Source organism: Lagenorhynchus albirostris, chromosome 7 (assembly GCF_949774975.1).
Source record: "Lagenorhynchus albirostris chromosome 7, mLagAlb1.1, whole genome shotgun sequence".
Classification (NCBI taxonomy): domain Eukaryota; kingdom Metazoa; phylum Chordata; class Mammalia; order Artiodactyla; family Delphinidae; genus Lagenorhynchus; species Lagenorhynchus albirostris.
Genome location: NC_083101.1, coordinates 66,423,292 through 66,442,782, shown reverse-complemented (window position 1 = coordinate 66,442,782; position 19,491 = coordinate 66,423,292). Strand labels below are relative to the sequence as shown.

General features: G+C 33.6%; 1 protein-coding gene across 3 annotated transcripts in view; it reads right to left on the bottom strand.

Moving 5' to 3' along the window:
• Window positions 1–19,491, bottom strand: part of CNTLN (centlein) — a 331,029-nt gene that overhangs the window by 127,475 nt on the left and 184,063 nt on the right. For all 3 annotated transcript variants that reach the window (XM_060155107.1, XM_060155109.1, XM_060155108.1), the window contains exons 10-11: window positions 14,312–14,433; window positions 12,822–12,941 (exon numbers count right to left, since the gene is read on the bottom strand). In XM_060155107.1, coding sequence (XP_060011090.1) covers window positions 12,822–12,941; window positions 14,312–14,433 — 242 coding nt within the window. The remainder of the gene's footprint in view (window positions 1–12,821; window positions 12,942–14,311; window positions 14,434–19,491) is intronic.

The following is a 19,491-nucleotide window of genomic DNA, read 5'->3' as shown; positions in this document are numbered from 1 at the left end:
ATCACCCCATTCAAAGTGGGAGAATGTACAGCAAGGAAAAAAAATAATAGAATAATTCAAAATGAGTTCTTACAAAATTAGAGTTTTTAAAATGGTGATAAAAAGGAAAAAGAGGTGATAAACATATATTAAAAAGAACAGGGGTTTATGATACAAGAGAAGACAAATAAGAAAAAGAACCAAATACTATATCTAGAAATGCTAATAAATAAAACAACTAAAGGTAGTAATAGCAACATAATAATTGAAATTTAAAACTCAGTGGATGGGTTAAATAGCACACAGACAAAGCTAATGAAAATTTGTAAAATTAAAGACAACACAAAGAAACAAACAGAAAGAAATAGTAACTATATATAAAGTGTGTTGGAATGAGAAGGCCAGAAAGCATCTAGTAGAAATAATTCAAAGAGAGAATTCAGAAAATGGGGAGAAATCAATATTAAGAAAATGGGGAGAAAACAATATTAAGAAAATGGGGAGAATTAAGAAAATGGGGAGAAAACATACAATGACTGAAAGTTGAGAACCGATGAAAAAGATTAATTAACAGATTAAGAGAGTATCAAAAATTGAAAACAGAATTAATAAAACTATATTCACACTAGAAACATACTGAAACTTCTGAAGGACACCATACTGAAGGACACCAAAGAAAAGGAGACAACTCTAAAATCAAAAGATTGAGAAAAAAATCAACTAACAAAGAACTCAGGAATGGCAGTAGACTTCTGCTATCACAAGAAAAGTCAGATGGAAAATAAGTAATGTTTTACACATTCCATGGTTTACTATTCATAGATCCTAGATGAAAGAACTATTAAAGAATAGATTTTTAGGAAGAAAACAAACTCAAAAGCAATGTATGAAACAAAATAGGGAATGATGATGAAAGACGTGTAAATGTGTACATGGAAGTAAGCAAATATTTATTAAGCAAAGCAATCATAATACCTAAGTGAAGGTAGAACTAAAATTCTGAACAACAAAATGATGTTAGGTGAAGGAAAGGATCAGAGTTAAAGCATTTTAAGATCTTTGTATTGTTAAAGGAAAACAGAGGTAGACTGACAAACTTCAGACGGTCAATAAATGATCCATGTTAAAATTTCAAGAAAAAACATTTAAAGAATGGAAAACACATCAAAAATTTACAAACCAGAAGAGGACAAAAAAAGAAATTAAAAATGTAATCACAATGAAAAATAAAATATACACTAAGAAAAAAAAATATTAAGGATAAATATGGTCATTACATAATAGTCAAACAAATGATTTACCAGGAAGATATAACAGTTCTAAACTTTTATGTACTCAACAAAATAATAAATACAATTCTTATAATAATTCAAATAAAAAGGTACATAAAGTAAAAAAACAAAACAAGTAGTTTACTTATTGAAAAAATTGATGTTTACAGTTTGATACATATAGTTATATTCTTGTTCAAATAAACATAAATACACACATATAAAGAGTTCATAAATTGGGATCTTATACATTTGCAACTTAGGTTACAGATTGATGGGAAGGGTACACATACATGCACACATACATACCCATCTACAAAGTGATTAAGTCTAAATTAGGGTTTTGCTTTGTTTTGCTAAGAACATAGAACATAATGTAGCAAGATGGCCCCACGAAGAAAAAGCAGATGTAGCTCATCTCAACTTAGTTTTCCTTGGCTCTCAGATCACTAATCCAGTGGAACACAGCGCTACAGTTGTTAGAAACGTTACTTCATGCTTCTTTAGAGGTATTCCATGCTTACAGTTTGGCTTTTTTTAGGAAGAATTCACACAGTCCCTACATTTACTATGATGCATTTGTAAACATTAGGGACCACCTTGTTCTTGAGTCAACCCAGGCACCAACAAACCACATCTTGATGGGTGTTGGGAAAGTGGCTGACTTCCAAAGAGTCAGTGCTCAAGCACCCCCATACAGGGTGGACACTGGCTGCTTACTGACTCTCATTCATTACCCATTTATTATGGTGTTTCTGATACTCTGTTTGGTATGGGAACCACAATTCAAAATCTACTTCTTACTGGACAAATTATATGAGATGACTGTATTCAGAAGCTGGTCAATAGGCTACAAAGAGCTGTGATCCCTGAGAGAAAGGAAACCAACAAAGAGCCCTAAGGATAGTTCAGATTTCGGCCAGGAGGCACTTGCCAGATCATGATGTAGGGAGAGGGGGTCTTCACTGAGTTGAAGAAAAAGAGACTGGAGTTTGGGAAAGCTGAAATGTTTGGAATTTGTAAAGCACGGTACTCAGAGAGAAGGAAGCTACAAAAAGAAGGAACTGCAGAAATCTGCATAAGAACTCATTTGAGTCTGTGGCTGAATATTTTGTTGAAACTCACTAAGGCAAGCAGAGAACAACCAGAGCTATAAACAGAACTATTCCCAGAGCTCTTATGGACTGGGAGACATTTGAACTCTCACCAGCTAGAAAGAAGAATCTTGTTGACCACCAGGGCTACTCAACAAAGAACCCAAAAGGATCATTCTAATGAATAGGGATAAAAAAAGGCTCTGGTAAAGGATATGCCAAAGATGATGGTACTAGGATGTGGGGCTTTGGGGAGGTGCTTAGGTCATGAGAGTGGGGCACTCATGAATGGGATTAGTACTGAAAGCCCAGAGAGTTCCCTCACCCCTCTATAGTGTGAGGATAAGACAAGAAGTCTGCAACCTGGAGGAAGACCCTCACCAGCCCATGCTGGCATCCTGGTCTCAGACTTCCAGCCTCCAGAACTGTGAGAAATTAATTTCTGTTGTTTATAAGCTACTCAGTCTGTGTTATTTTGTTATAGTAGACCAAATGGACTAAGACATATGACCTCAAAAAATAAATACCATATGTATATGATCTCATATGTATGAAAAACATTTAAGGTATCAACATCAAAAATTAATCTCTGGAGTTAGAAAATAAAACTCAAAAATATACTTGCCATTTACTTCAGTGAAATGTCTATCAATAAATACAAAATGATATTTTTTCTTAGCTAACAATCTTGTTAACTGTTCAGCAAAATACAATGAAAATACAACAAAAATATTACTATAGTCTACCAAAAGGTAGAAACAACCCAAATATCTATCAACAGATGAATCGATAAACAAAACATGGTATATACATACAGAGTAATATTACTCAGCCTTAAAAAGAAAAGAAATTCTGACACAAGCTACAACATGGAAAACCTTAAAGATATTATCACAAATGAAATAAACCAGACACAAAAAGAAAAATGACTCCACTAATCTGAGATACTTAGAATAGGCAAATTCATAGAGACAGAAAAAAGAAAGAGGTGCTGAGGGAAGGGGGAATGGGGAGTTATTATTTAATTGGTACAGAGTTACAATTTGAGAAGATAAAAAAAGTTCTGAAGATGGATGGCAGTGACGGCAGTACAACAATGTGAGTGTATTTAATGGCACTGAACTTTATACCTAAAAATGGTTACAATGGTAAATTTTTACGTTTTGTGTATTTTACTGCAATAAAAATATATTATATCTTCCATGATTTAGGTTGATTATACAGAAAACAAAAGTACAAACCATTTCTATATTTTAGCCAGATGGAAGGGAAGGAAAGAGAAAGAAGAGGAAAAAATGGAAAGAACCCACTGTACAGCATGTTAAATGTACTAATAAATGCCACTGAATTGTATGCTTTAAAATAAAACTAATATGTAATTTGTACATTGTTAATGGTTATCCAAAAATACATTTGTTTTCAAAATATGTTATGATTAGCAGACATTTTTTGGCTAGGAATTTTATTTCCAAATCATGTTAGAGAAATGCAGTTCCTAAAATCTTCATTTCTACATACAGAAAAAAAAAATATTCTTGCTTAGGAAGACAGGGAGTTGCTTTGCAGAAGAAAAAAATAGCCAAAATTTCCTACCATGATACTTTGATTTTAACTCCTCAAGAAATTATTATTGAATTTTATAAAATATTCTGTGAAATTACAACCTACATATATTTAATATTAAACCTAAGAGAGACAAAAGTACTCCATGCTGGGTTATGCCATTGATCTACAGCTTGTTTAGTTTTCATCATTAAAAACAATGATCAAAAGATCACCGAAATAAAGACTTTAGTTATTATTTAGAGGGTAAAATTCCCTATATCTATAAAACAAGTTTTTAATCACAAATTCTAAACTCCTTTATAATTGACCCCCAACTCTAACTACCTTCATCGACAAGTTCACTACTCAGCATCAACTAGGAAAAATATCAGTAATTCTTTGCAAATATTTTGCATTTCCATACAGAAGTTAGAAATATTTGTGATGTGGAATCATTAAGATTTGGTATGGACTGTTATAAGGAGGTCAGATAGAAGAGTAAATCAATTATAATCCCCTAGGTTTCTGGTTTGAGCAAATGGACAAATCATAATGCCATTTTCCCTGTTTTATGCCAATACTATTCCCTTATTAAAAGTTCTTATCATAATTTGCTTGTTTTCCCTGCTAAGCTGTGAGATCCTGACAAAAAGGGTGGCATATTATTTCTCTTTGTGTACCGGTGTCTAGCAGAGTGCCTAGCTGTAGCATTTTATACAGACTACAGATTAGTATTAAAAGGCCAAAACTACCCCACCTACAGCAAGCTCCTGATTTATTTAGCCAAGGATACATAAAACATACAGTGAATGTCTGCACACCTTCCCTTGACTTCTAGGGTTCCTATCATAGACAAGCTGGATTTGCTGTATAATAAAAGCTTAATACCCTGTGGCACCTGAGCCCCTTTTATAGTTTTATATCACTACTCAGAAATAATGTACACAAATACTTATATACTAATGTTTTTATTTAGCAGCATGTTAATATGACTTTGTTGGTTAATAAATCTAACTTGGTGTCAGTAAGGCAACATCCTCAACTAAGTGAAAAAGCTATGAGCCTACCGGCATTTCTGAAAGCTTTCCTTGCCTCTTTCTATCTAGCATACCAAAGAGTGGTTTCACCTCATCAGCACACGGCAGCTGCCCCTAGAATAAATCTCGTTAGAGTTTGAAATTAGTACTCTTCAGTACAACATTGCGTATTCAGTTCCTAGCTTAGTGCCTAGTTCTAAATTATATTGTTTAAATATTGAATGCATAAATAAATGAAGATATGAGTATTTGTTAGATAAATATCGAAGGAACCAGCCAATTTATTAGTTCATACGTTAATAAGTTCTTAGTCTTTTAAGATATCATTATGATATAATAAGTAGATGTATTTTATAAATCTAAATGAATTATTATAGGAACTATATTCCATGCAAATTTCTCAAGCCCTCAGATTTCCAAACTACAGCCCCAACAAATAACTCTGACCATACTCAGTGGTAAAAACACCTGTAATATAGGTCAGTGGTAGTGTCATTTTAAATTATATTTTAAAACCTGATTTGGAGTTGCCACACAATTTTTTTTATTAGGATTTTGAAAAGTTAACTTAACTTTTACGAATGGATTGGATTTACAGTTGCCACAGAATTTTTTATCAGGGTCTTGAAAAATTAACTCAATTTTTAAGATTGGTCTTAGAAGTACTATTCAAATTTGTTTTAAAAGTAGTTTTAGTAGACATCTTCTTTTAATGTTTTCTAGCCTTATATTTTAAAGATAGCTATTACTGTATAAATAGGGATAAATCTTACTCCTTAAACATCAGGACTGAGTATTATTAAACTAGATCCTGCTGTATGCCACAAAAATAAGAGTGCCTGGTCTATAGAAAAAACAGCTGAAACTTCTTGTTGCTGACAGGGGGTAGACGTATTTATCCCTATTCTTTCCATTAATTAAATATAAAAACCCTGAACACAATACAGGAGGTCCCTGACTTACAATGGTTTGACAATGACTTTTCAACTTCACAATGGTGCAAAAACAATATGCATTCAGTAAAAACTGTACTTAGAATTTTGATCTTTTCCTGGGCTAGTGATATGCTGTGCAATACTCCTGCATGATGCTCAGCACCTGCAGAGAGCCGCAGCTCCCAGCTAGCCATGAAATCATGAAAGTAAACAGCCATTTACAACTTACAACCATTCTGCACCCATACAACCATTTTGTTTTCCACTTGCAGTACACTAGTCAGTAAATTATATGAGATATTTAACCCTTTATTATAAAATAGGCTCTGTGTGAGATGATTTTGCTCAACTGTAGGCAGATGTAAGTGTTCTGACACATTCAAGGTAAGCTAGGCTAAGATATGATGTCAGGTAGGTTAGGTATATTAAATGTATTTTTAACTTATGATATTTTAAACTTATTATGGGTTTATTGGGACAGAACGTCAGCAATAGCTGAGGAAGATCTGTACATAAAACAAATGCAAGAAGACTCTGAAAGGCAAAGAAAAGAAGAAGAATAGGATAGGGACCTTAGGAGTAGAGGAACAGCACAAGAAAAACAACTCACAGTGATAAGTTCCCTGGCTTTCTTCTTTGCTCATAAATATCTGAAACTAAGTACTGGAGAAACTCATGACCCAGAAACACCAACAGACACAAACAAAATGTCTCAGGGAAAGTCTGCTCTCTCAAGCCAAAGAACCAGGAAAGGGACAGACTAACAGGACAGAAATTTTATTGACAATAACCACCCCTACTCTAGCCATATACCACTAGAGGAAGAAAAACAAAAAAACAGCCTTGGGCTTCCCTGGTGGCGCAGTGGTTGAGAGTCCGCCTGCTGATGCAGGGGACACGGGTTTGTGCCCCTGTCCGGGAGGATCCCGCATGCCGTGGAGCGGCTGGGCCCGTGAGCCATGGCGGCTGGGCCTGTGCGTCCGGAGCCTGTGCTCCACAATGGGAGAGGCCAAAACAGTGAGAGGCCCGCGTACCCAAAAAAAAAAAAAAACAGCCTTGCTCTCTCTAACCCTGAAGGCCAAGTGAGAAGCCTGGACTCCCATGCCCATCAAGTGGTAATGAGACACTCCTTCACACCCGCTTCAATGTAATGTCAGCAGAGGTCAAGTTAGGAGCTAAGACTCCCACCTCTTCCAGGCAGCAATAACGTGACCCTCTCCCTCAGGCATGATGTCATCAGAGATCTGCTAAGTAAAAGTTTTAAATAAGATCCAGAGTCTCAAAGCATAATACTCCAATGTCCAAGAGACTACTGAAAATCACTTATCATACCAAGAACAAAGAAAATCTCAACTTGATTGAGAAACCATAACTAAGAAATGATACCACCAAGATAACACACAAGTCAGAATTACTTGATAAGGATTTTAGAGTAGCCATGATTAAAATGCTCCAATGAACGGTTATGAATGATCTTGAAAAAAACAGAAAGTCTCAGCAAATAAATAAGAGAAATAAAGAAGAATCAAGTGGGAATTTTAGAATTAAGAATCACAATAACCAAAAAACAAAACAAAACAAAACAAAATAACTTCATTGCATGGGCTAAATAGCAGAGGTGATAGACAAAAGAGGAAAGAATCAGCGAACTTGAAGATAGAATAATAAAAATTACCCAATTTGAACAACAGAGATAAAATAGATAAAAAATAAAATGAACAAAGATGCAGGGACCTGTAGGACAATACTAAAAGATCTAACATTTATGTCAATTGAGTCCCAGAGTAGAAGAAATAGAATGTGGGGCTGAAAGAAGTAGTTGAAAAAATAATGACCAAAATTTCCCAAATTTGACAAAAGGCACATACCTAGAGATTCAAGGAACTTAGAGAATTCACAGAAGAGTAAACCCAAAGAAATTCATGCCAAGACATGTCAAAATGAAACTTTTAAAAAGTAAAGACACAGGAAAAATTCTTGAAAGCAGTTAGAGAGAATGATGTATTACTTTTAAGGGAGCAATGATTCAAATAACAGTGTATTTGTCATCAGAAACCACGGAGGCCAGAAAGAAGTGGTACATCCTTCAAGTGCCAAAGAAAAAAACTGCCAACCTAAAATTCTCTATCCAGTGAAAATATCCTTTATGAATGAAGGTGAAGTGAAAACATTTTAGATAAAGGAAAAGTTAGAGAATTTGTTGCCTACCTTAAAAGAAGGTCTAAAGAGAAGCTCTTCAAACAGAAAGAAAATGATAAAAGAAGAAAACTTGGGAAAAGAAAAATATATAATAGGCTACCCTTCCTTTGAAGTTTTAAAATAATATTTGACAGCTGAAGCAAAAATTGTAACATCAACTAATAGGTTTCTCTATGTATTTAGAGACAAAAGTTAAGACAACATATTATAAAGGGAGGAAGGTAAAAGCACACAGATAGAAGTAAGATTGCTACATTCCTGAAGTGGTAAAATGTTGACACCAATAAAGTATAATAAGTTATGTGTGTAAAATACTGAGAGCAAACACTCAAAAAAAACCCAAAAAACAAAAACTTATTCAAAGAGATATAATCCAAAACCTTATAGATAAATAAAAACCAATTCTAAAAAAATGTTCAAGTAACACATAGGAAGGGAGGACAAGAGAAACAGAGGAAACAAACAGAAAATATAAATAATAACATAGTAGACTTAGCTGTAACATATCAATAATGCAAGGTATGTCAGCATGTAAAAATGTAAATTATTTCTATACACTAGCAATGTACAAGTAGAAACTAAAACTAAAGTTTATAATATCATTTGTAATAGCTCCAAAAATTAAATACTTTTGTACAAATCTAACAACAGTATTAGACATACAGAATCTGCATGCTAAAACTACAAAACACTGATAAAAGAAAATCTCAACAAATTAAGTATTCATAGAATAGAGGACTCAACATGGTTAATATGTCAATTCTCGCCAAATTAATCTATAGATTTAGCACAATTCCAGTCAAAATTCCCACAAGATTTTGGTAGTTATTGCTATTTTTAAACCTATTTTTATAGGTAAAACTTTTATGGAAAAGCAAAGCGATGAGAAAAGCTAAAACAATTTGAAAAACAATAAAGCTATTTGACTCACACTGAGTTCAAGACTTATTAGAGAGCTACAGAAATCAAGACAGTATGGGGTTCACAAAAGTTTAGGAATTCATATTAATGGAATAAAATAAAGAGTCTTGAAATAGACGGGCAGAAATATAGTCAGCTGATATTTGGCAGTTACAAAGGCAATTTATTGGAGAAGGAATAGTCTTCTCAAAACTGATGTTGATACAATTGGGCATATATCTTTGTAAAAAAATGAACTTTAACCTATAACCCACACCTTATACAAAAATTAGCTAAAAAATGGATCATAGAGCTAAATATAAAACTCTTTAGAAGAAAACATAGGCTAAGTACTTGTGACGTCAGGTCAGAAAAATAGTTATTAGGTATGACATCAAAGCCATAATCCATAAAAGAAAAAAACTGGTAAGTTGGACTTTATCAAAATTAAAATTTTGTCATGCAAAAGACATTGTTCAGGGAATGAAAAGGCAATCTACAGACTGGGAGTAAATATTTTCAAATCATATATTTGATTAAGTTCTTGCATACAGAATATATAAAGAACAAGTATTGTTTAATTAGTTTAATAACCAATCAATCTTTTAAAAATGAGCTAAAGAGTTGAAGAGACACTCGTAAAAGAAGATATAAAGACAGCAAATAAGCACGTGAAAAGATCATTACCATGAGCCATTAGGGAAATGCAAATTAATATTACAATAGAATACCAATACACACTTACGGGAATGGTCTTAAAAAAAATGGCAACACCAAGTGTTGACAAGAATGTGGAGCAACTGGCTCATATGAATTCCTGGTAGGAATAAGAATGGTATAGCCACTCTGGAAAGCAGTTTGACAGTTTCTTACAGAGTTATACATACGTTGACCATACACACAGCAGTTCTACTCCTGGGTATCTACCTTAAAGAATTAAAAAGTTATGTTCACACAAAAATCTATGTATAGGACTTCCCTGGCAGTCCAGTGGTTAAGACTCCCTACTTCCAACACAGGGGCCGCGGGTTCAATCCCTGGTCGGGGAACTAGGATCTCCTGGGACACGTGGCGCAGGAAAAAAAAAAAAAAAACTATGTATACCAAAAAACTATACATAGTTGCGAAAAACTAGAAAAGACCCAAAAATTCTTCAGGAGACAGACAGACAAACTGTGGTACATCTATACAATGGAATACCATCTAGCAGAAAAAGGAACGAACTGGACAAACCGACATGAATGAATCTCGAAGGCATTATGCCAAGTGAAAGAAGCCAGTCTCAAAAAGTTACAGCTTATATGATTCCATGCATATAACATTCTGAAAAAAGGCAAAGCTATAGGGAGGAAGAACAAATCAGTGGTTGCCAGGTTCTAGGGATGGTGGGAGGATGTGACTACAAGTGGGTAGGACAAGGACATTTTTTGAGATGATGGAACTAGTTTGTATCCTGATTGTGGTAATAGTTACTTGAATCTATTGTGCATGTTATAGATATATGTAATATATCTATAACACTATACGTGCTACAACTCAAAAAACTGTATGCTAAAATGTACTATATATAAATAAAAAAAAATTCTGTCATCAGTAAACAAACTTCAATGAATAAAAAGACATGTTTCCTTTCTTATTGTTTCATCATGATATTTCTAGTTTAATTTTTAACATTATATTTCATTAGAACGTTCCCAAGAAAACTCCCTGAGAGTAGGAAGTTTGTCTGATGTTCTCATTTCATTCACCTAGCAGAATGCCTGTCACACAGCAGTAACTCAAACACATTTCTTAACTGAATAAATGTTTCACAAAATAATCCACCCCCAAAACATTATTATATGACTTAAAGTTTATATCAATTATTTAGCACTCTTCAAGGTTATCACCTCAAACTTCACTATTATTTAATAAATTAAAACTGATATGAAAAATAAATATTTTTCAAATGGCTATCACATTAATAAATTTAAATGAATTTCAGGGGGAAAAAATCCACACTTTTAATGACTCTTAGCATCTAATTTACAGAGCTACTTGTAACATACGCATACTGCTGGGTGAACAGACCAGGGTTCTAACCGTTCCCGAACTTCCTTAAAAAGACTTTATTATTTTTTCTTTAGTTCTATTTCATTAATGAGCAAAATAAACCTCAAATAAACACCACTTACAACTAACCTCTGCTTGAATTTTTTTTGAATAGATTAGATCTTGCAACTAGTTAATTAGGTTTCGCACCTATTTTGTCCAAAATTAAGGAGACAAAAAGATCACTAAAGATTATCAGAGAAAGTACAAATACATGCTACACCACAGATAAACCCTATGAAAATATTATGTTAAGTGAAAGAAGCTAGTCACAAAGAACCACATATTATATGACTCCATTTATATGAAATGTCCAGAATAGGTAAATCTATACCCACAGAAAGCAGATTAGTGGTTAGCTAAGGGGTGGAGAGCAGTGGAAGAATTAATGGAGGTAACAGGTAAACTGTGTGGGGCTTTTTTGGGGGAGTAGGTAATGAAATTGTTCTAAAATTTATTGTGATGATGGGTGCACAACTCTTCGAATATTCTAAAAACCACTGACTTGTTCACTTTATATGGTGAATTACATGGCTTGTGAATTATATCTCAACAAAGTTATAAAAAATTATCAGGGAATATATTTGGGACAAATCTATAAAATCTACAAAAATTTTCAAGATAAGAAACTTTATTATCAGCATCAAACATTTAATACTAATAGAACGTAGTATACTTTGAGGTAATTGGAAGTATACATTTAAATGTATACTGATATGATCATTTCTTCAAAAGTTTAGCATTGCATGGAAAAGGTGGTAATCTAAAGCTACATGTGTTATTATATAGTATGCAAAATAAGATTCTAATTTACAGCTATGAAAATTCAATAATATTTAATCACATTATGCCACATGATACTAAATTCTAGTAATCTAAAAGATATCCAGCCTTCAAAAAAATTCCATGGTCTGAGTGTAAAAAATTTAACTCTAAATGAAGAAATAGTTAAGTAGCAAGAGACTAATTGTGCTGGTCTAACTCCTTTCTGTTAAAAAAAAAAAAGTGTCCTTTCTTTGCCAAGCTGAATATAATACCTTGTGAATTATAAGATCAAGGAAGCAAGCTGTATGTTTTCTAAAATATGAGTATCCTTCATCAAGTTTTATACTTAGGGCAGCTAAAAGACCTATGTGGAGGGATCAGCATTAAGCCCAAAGGACAGGCAGTGCACAGCAATAAAGAAAGCAATTCCCTCGTGTCTTTTGCAGGTCACCGCCAAGGACCATGTTAGCAGATCCATACCAGACCTTTAACAGGCAGTTCTGCTGCTACCAGTAATTAGCTTGGACAGCTCTAGCTCCAAGAGTAGCAGCAAGGCTACACCATAATGAGCTCAGCTGGGATTAGCAGGACAGGGCAGGGAACCAAGAGAGCTCAGGCATTCTGCATTGCGTATGTATCTAGGAGATCAAACAAGGATGCCTGGCTAGGTTATCCCCTCTCCACCTCATTCCAAAAATGAAGCATGGCAGTGTCTAAAATACAGGCTAATGAAGAGCGACACCTCCAACAGATGAGAGCCACATTAATTAACACAATCCCTAGATCATATTATACAGTTTCAGCTAGAGCTAGCAAATGTGCAACTTGTTATTGCATTATACATATATATATTTTAAAAGCTAATCTTTTTTTCTCACCTTTACAGGCAAACCAGATTATTTCATTTTCCAAGTTTTATAAGGAATTTCTCTCATGGCCTTTCAGACACAAAGAATTTCTCTCAAATGTTTATCTAAGTAGACATTGTTACAAAAAGAAACTCACTTTTGAATCATTAGCTCCTGGTTCTCCCTTTTGAAATAGGCCAGTTCATTCCATACAGCATCAGAATCTTCTTGTCGAAGTTTTTGGGGATCTGCTCTCTTTATTTTCCTGATTTCCATCCTATTTTTAAAATGAAATTGCTTTCTTACTTAACATGTTCAAAGTGTAATAAAAATTCATTTATACATTCCATAAAATTTAAAAATATCTATTGACCAAATTTCTAAATCAAGTTCACTATGCAATGAATTTCCTAAAACCTAAGTATGTAGAAATTAAAATCCTAGATCATGATTTCCTAAAAAGCTAAACTGCTGCTATGGAAAGCAAACTTTTAAGCAAACACATGATATTCTCAGGTCTATTTCTCTCATTCATTCTACTAGTAATAAAACATACATTGCAGAAATGTCACAGTTTCAAAAAAGGACTATAAGCAATCAACACATCTAGAATTTGCTGTCAACCAATCTGAATGTGGTTTATGTGCTCTACCTTAAAACAAGCAGTTATCAGTGAATATCAGAATATCAGATAGTTAGCAAGTAGTCTTCAAACTTCCAGTCACTACTAAAAAGTGAGGTAAGCAGAGGCTAAATCCAGGACAAATAGATTTATCATTGCTTTACTGAAAAGCAATATGAAACACTTTCTGTTCTTCAAAGGAAAAATCAGATGTGACAATTACCTATAAAACATGCCAAATGCCCTTTACGTTTTCATTTTCTGTACATAAAACAAACTGTTCATTTTTCTTTTGTAAAAGTGCAGTACTGGCTAATTTAGAAACTATTTCTCTGTAGAACAGACCAATGTGTATCATCAACATTGCCCTAAAGGATCCATCTCAAAAGATAAGAGGGTAGTAGATTTTCTGTACTCATTCAGTCCTTTGCCCTCTGTTGATACTGTTAACAGGGGAGCCATTTACGACTAACCAAGATCTGAACACCTGTTCAGAGCAATTGAACTGAGACTGCCAATTCATTCAGATAAGCTGCAGAACAAACTGATGGATAGAAAAGATTTTCAAATTGCATATCAGGTTGAAGTAGTTTTAAGATAGTTAACTATATATGTGAATTTCCTATTTCTCATGTCTTTCAAATAAAACTTAAATACTTTTTGAGTTATATATATTGTAACACCAGTATTTTATTTATTTATTTAAAGTAGTTTTTCAATCATATGGATTTGAACTATTTTTGTTTTGTTATATACTTTTAAGTTACTCTATATATATTAAAAATATATACAATCATTCATAATCACCTATGCTAATTATTTCTGCAAATGATAGGAAAATCTATAGTTATTGCTAAGATATTTCTATTTTCACTTATTATATTCTCTATTTTAAAATCCTCAATAAAGATCTGACTACCAAATAATTTCTTTAAAATCAAACAAAAGCCATTAAATCACCTATATGATGCTACTCAGTTCCATTTAATATTTAGGGAAATGGCTTTATGAGCTATGTAACTCACATGCCACTGCCTTCTTCCCACTGTTTTAATTGCTCTTTTACTGCTCTGTAGTTGGTCTGTAACATCTGTAGCCTTTCCTTGTGTTTTTCATGGGCATCTCTTAGCTCATCATTTTCTTGGCTCTGTAAAACACAAAAAAGCAAGTATACAAGTCTGAACAAAGTATTAGTATAATGTTACAAATAAAAGGCTACCAATCTAAGTATGAAATTTGAAAGAAAATAGTATGTAAATATGAATTAATTTGTAATACTTACTTAAGCAGAAGAAAAAGAAGAATTCCTAAAGTCACAGAACAGGTTTGCTTGATAAATTTGAGGCACTCATGGCATTTTAAAAAATCACTTAAGTAATCTCAAAATTTTGGCATCAAATTCGTTTCATTCCTTTCCCTTTTGATAATTAGTATATATACATGTATTTATGAACCAATCTTACATATTAAATTTTGTTTTCCAGGATTTGTCCACACATAATGCATCACTATTTTGTTCGTTATAAGTGCACATATAATTAGTGTAAGGACACTAATCATAGTAAGACCATAATCTTAAGAACACTATTTAAATTAATTCAATTTCTTTTACTATAGAATATGGAAAAGAACACAGAAATCTATATTATGACAATTAAACTAAATAAACTAACATACAGGTAAAGCCCCTGGCACTGTGCTTGCCCAATAGAGGCTCAAAGCAAAAGTGAGCTTTTTACTCTGTCCTCTTCCCAAGTATTAACAGTGATGCCCTTATCATTTAGAAGGCAAATGTACTGTTTCATTGACTATCTGTCTCTCATCCCAACAGTGAGTTAATACCTTATAGAGTCTGCATTATTTTACTGCAATTTTACCTGTCTCAACAGTATTTATATGTTGCCATTATACTTTGAATATATATCTAGTAGGAAAACTTCAATAATTCTCTTAAGTAGTTATTAGGACGTATTTGAGCCCTGTGTGTACCGAGTGGTATGTATGCCATATGGAAATGGAAGTGCTTGATGAAAAAGCATGAAAACGGCATCACTGACGGGGAAACTAGAATAAATGTTATTCTAAAGAGTTTTAGAAGATATAAATTACAGCCACTGCATAATTACTTGATAAAAAGTAGCATGGTTTAATACTATGGTTAAAAATTCAGGATACAGAATTCAATTTTGTTTGTTTCAATTGGAGAACCATATATTAATAACCTATTATATGCAGGGTGTTAAGTGCTGATAAAAGTTCAACTCCTGCTGCTCAAACTTACTAAATTTTACCTTGACATAGCTGCTTAAATTCAACGTGTCTCAATTTCTCCATCTTCAAAATGAAGCTATTTATGGACTTTCCTGGTGGCACAGTGGTTACGAATCTGCCTGCCAATGCAGGAGACATGGGTTCGACCCCTGGTCCGGGAAGATCCCACATGCTGCGGAGCAACTAAGCCCATGCACCACAACTACTAAGCCTGCATTCTAGAGTCAGCAAGCCAAAAATATCCCATGGACAGTCACGGAACTAGGTCGATTTATTAGATCATTCAATAAAATATTTACAGAGTAACTTCTATGTATTTTGTAATTAAACTAGCTAAACTAGAGGCTCTAACTTCTGCGTACAAACAAGTCTCAATGACTAAAATATTAGAAAATAGTAAAGTTGCATCAACTGACTTTTCTCAATGATGTTTGTAATTCTACTTCTGAGTTGATAAGAACAGAAATGATTCTTGATCAAATCATCGTTTGCTCAAAGGTTTCTTGACAGTCATAAAGCAAACTAAGAACATGTACACTATTAATAAAACAGTGGCTCAATCTTCAGAGTATGATAGCAAGGTTTCTTAAGAAAAAAACATTTATAGAATACCAAGGATTCCATGGATGTCTAATTTCAGCAGAATGTATAAACTTCATGAATTAAAAAGTCAGTTGAAAAGTCAATTGAAAGTCAGTAAAGCAGAGATTCATGGCACTAGTAATCGCAAGGATAGTAAGAATTTCATAAAGCTCTGATGCACTGTTTCCAAATTAAATTTTATAATTCACTACACCCATGAATTCAGGATTTGGAATTGGGTGAGATTTTTATAATAAGAACTTTCATCTCTTCTATTACTATTGACTCTACAACATTGGTTGCCCATCTTGAAAACAGGTACAACTAGCCACAGAAGAGAGCTTAGTAAGACAATATGTTAATGTTTATACAATTGTATTTTATTATAATATATAGTATTAGAATAATATGCATGAAGAGCATGTCAATGTATCAAAATTTATGTACATATGTACCATAGGCTCCTGAAATTTCTTTGTTCCTCCCTCCCTCCCTTCAATCCACCTTGGTGATCAACTTGGGACCCTAAAGCTACCTACCATGCCATGATCATGCCTTTTGTCTTTAGTTTAGTGTTTCCAACAGTATCTTCCATGGAGCAACAGTCTTTTGGGAAATCTTAATAGGTATAATCAAGTAAATCTGATAAATAATGTATCTCTACCTTCCTATAGATTCACAATGCACATTGGTATGTTAAAGGATCACAAAAATAGAAAAACGTTAATCCATTGCTCACATATTTAAGCAAGGAACATTTTGTCTGTCATGTTCCCATTAGGTTCTTGAAGAGCAGTATTCAAAAGAATACCAACATGGGAAAGACCATGACAAAAATTCAACGTGTATTAGTGGGGAATGGTCTTCAAAAGGAGCTCCATGATCCCAATGTATTTTAAAAACCATAAGACACTGTTATGTGTTGAAATGAATCTCTCCCTAAAAGATATGTTGGAGTGCTAACCCCATTATCTCAGAATGTGACTTTGTTTGGAGACAGGATCTTTATAGAGATAAACAAGTTAAAATGAGATAGGGTGGGTCCTAATCCAATATGTTTGGTCTTCATAAAAAGGAGAAATTTAGACACAGAGAGAGGCTTGAATAGAGGGAAGGTGATGTGAAGACACAAGGAGAAGGCCATCTATAAGCCAGGGAACACCTGAGACTACCAGTAGCTAGGAGAGATGAATGGAACAGATTTTCCCACACAGACTTCAGAAGGAACTAACCCTGTTGACACCTTGATTTTGGACTTTTCTAGCATCCAGAACTTTGAGACAATACATTTCTGTTCTTTTAAAGCTAGTCAGTTTATGGTAGTTTGTCACAGCAGCCCTAGGAAACTAACACAAACACACCACTAATTCCTATCTTACCTTATACTCACATGTGCTTGAGTAATAGCAATAGCATTAATACTATAGCCTAATAATCAAGAAGATAGAAACAGGTCTTCTGTCTTCACTATATATGAGTTACATTTACTAAAGTCAGGTTGTAAATTTAAAAATGCCCTGGGCCCAACTACTCTCCTTGGAGTTGCTTTAATATACATGTTTTGTTTACCCATTCCTTTTGTTAAATGCTACTGATTATAGTGCCTTTTTCATTCAGCTATTTTGCTCCTTTAAAATAAGAAATCCTTTCCTACCAAATGATAAAATGCAAAGAAAAAAATTTGCTCCCATTTTTCCCTTATCTTGCAAATCTGTGAAAGAAAACAATCATTTGAAATTCACAATTATCATCAATTAACTTGAAAGAATACAGAAAAAATATAAATGAAAAAGAAATTGTGTGAAAAATAATTTTACTCTAAAAATAAACTTGAGGCCTCATCCAAGAGAGCAGTTATTAGAAAAAAGGAATGAGGAAATAAATTAGTATAATGTTTCTGAGACTCTCTGAAACAAGAAATTTAAGAAGTGGAAGAGAATAGATCTAAAAATGTCTAAATTGCTCTACTCCTTCCTGCCAAAAACAAGGAACTAAAAAAGACTCACAGACTTTTGGGGGCAAATGAGTGGAGTTGCTCTACTACTGAATGGGATATGTGATGGGTAATTTTTTATGTTAATTTGACTGCCCAGGTATTTGGTTAATGGCTGTTCCTGGGTGTATCTGTGAGGGTGTTTCTGTATGAAATTAACATTTGAATCAATACACTAAATAAAGCAGATTGCCCTCCCCAATCTGATGGGCTTCATCCAATCCACTGAAGGCCTGAACAGAATAAAAGGCTGAGTAAGAAAGAATTCTTTCTGCCTGACTGTCTTTGAGCTGGAACACTGGTCTCCTGCTTTCAGACTCAGACTGGGACTGGAACTTACATCATTAGCTCTCCTGGTTCTCAGGCCTTTGGACTCAGGCTGGAACTATACCATTAGCTCTCCTGGATCTCCAATTTGACGACTACAGATCTTGGACATCTCAGACTCCATAATCATGTGATCATATAAGCCAATTCTCCTTAGAGTAAATCAATCAATCAAACTCTCTCTCTCTCTCTCTCTCTCTCTCTATATATATATATACACACACACACACACACACACACACATGTATTTCAGAATAATGATATCTCATTAGGGAAGACTAAAGGATTATATCTTATTGTTTCTATTTCTCCAGAGAACCCAGATTAATAGAGGACAGAAGTAGAAGCCTTGGTATGTAAATTTCAAGAATTATGCAAAAGAAGGATGATGGTGTCCTAAACATGCCCATAATATCCTGTTTGTACCTCCACGTTCACACCAATACACTAGATTCTAACTATTTACTCAGCATCATTTTTTTTCTCCTGTTATACAAGTGACTAGCACAATGCTTGGCTAATTGCATTAGCCAATAAGTTACAAATGAGTAAACAAATGAATGAGCAAATAACTACAGGTGTATAAATTTCAAGTAGGCTAAATGTTAGCAAGCTGAGGTCATCTGATCATTTTATTTTTGGGAGAAACAATAGATGATAATTTTCCTTTGTTTAGAACTAATAGTTTAAATCTGAATAAATATAAATTAAAACAATGTTTAGTGAAAAGGCAGAAAAAAACTTCCAATTGTAGCTTACGGTTAACTATATCTCTAAACTATATTTTGCTCTAGAGTACAAAACATTTTCCTCCTAAGAATAATCTATCTGACAAAGAATCTAAGTTTTAAATATTTGGATTCTAATCATCGGTAAATTGGGCTTGTCACAGAATATTATAAAGCTATTTGAGATTCAGTTAAATGGCTAAATCTCAAATAGTGTTGGCCTTCTGGTAGTTGTGAATGAAGAATGACAAGTTTAGCCATATTAAATTCACAGAAAAAATTAAAGCCCTCAATATAGTCACAT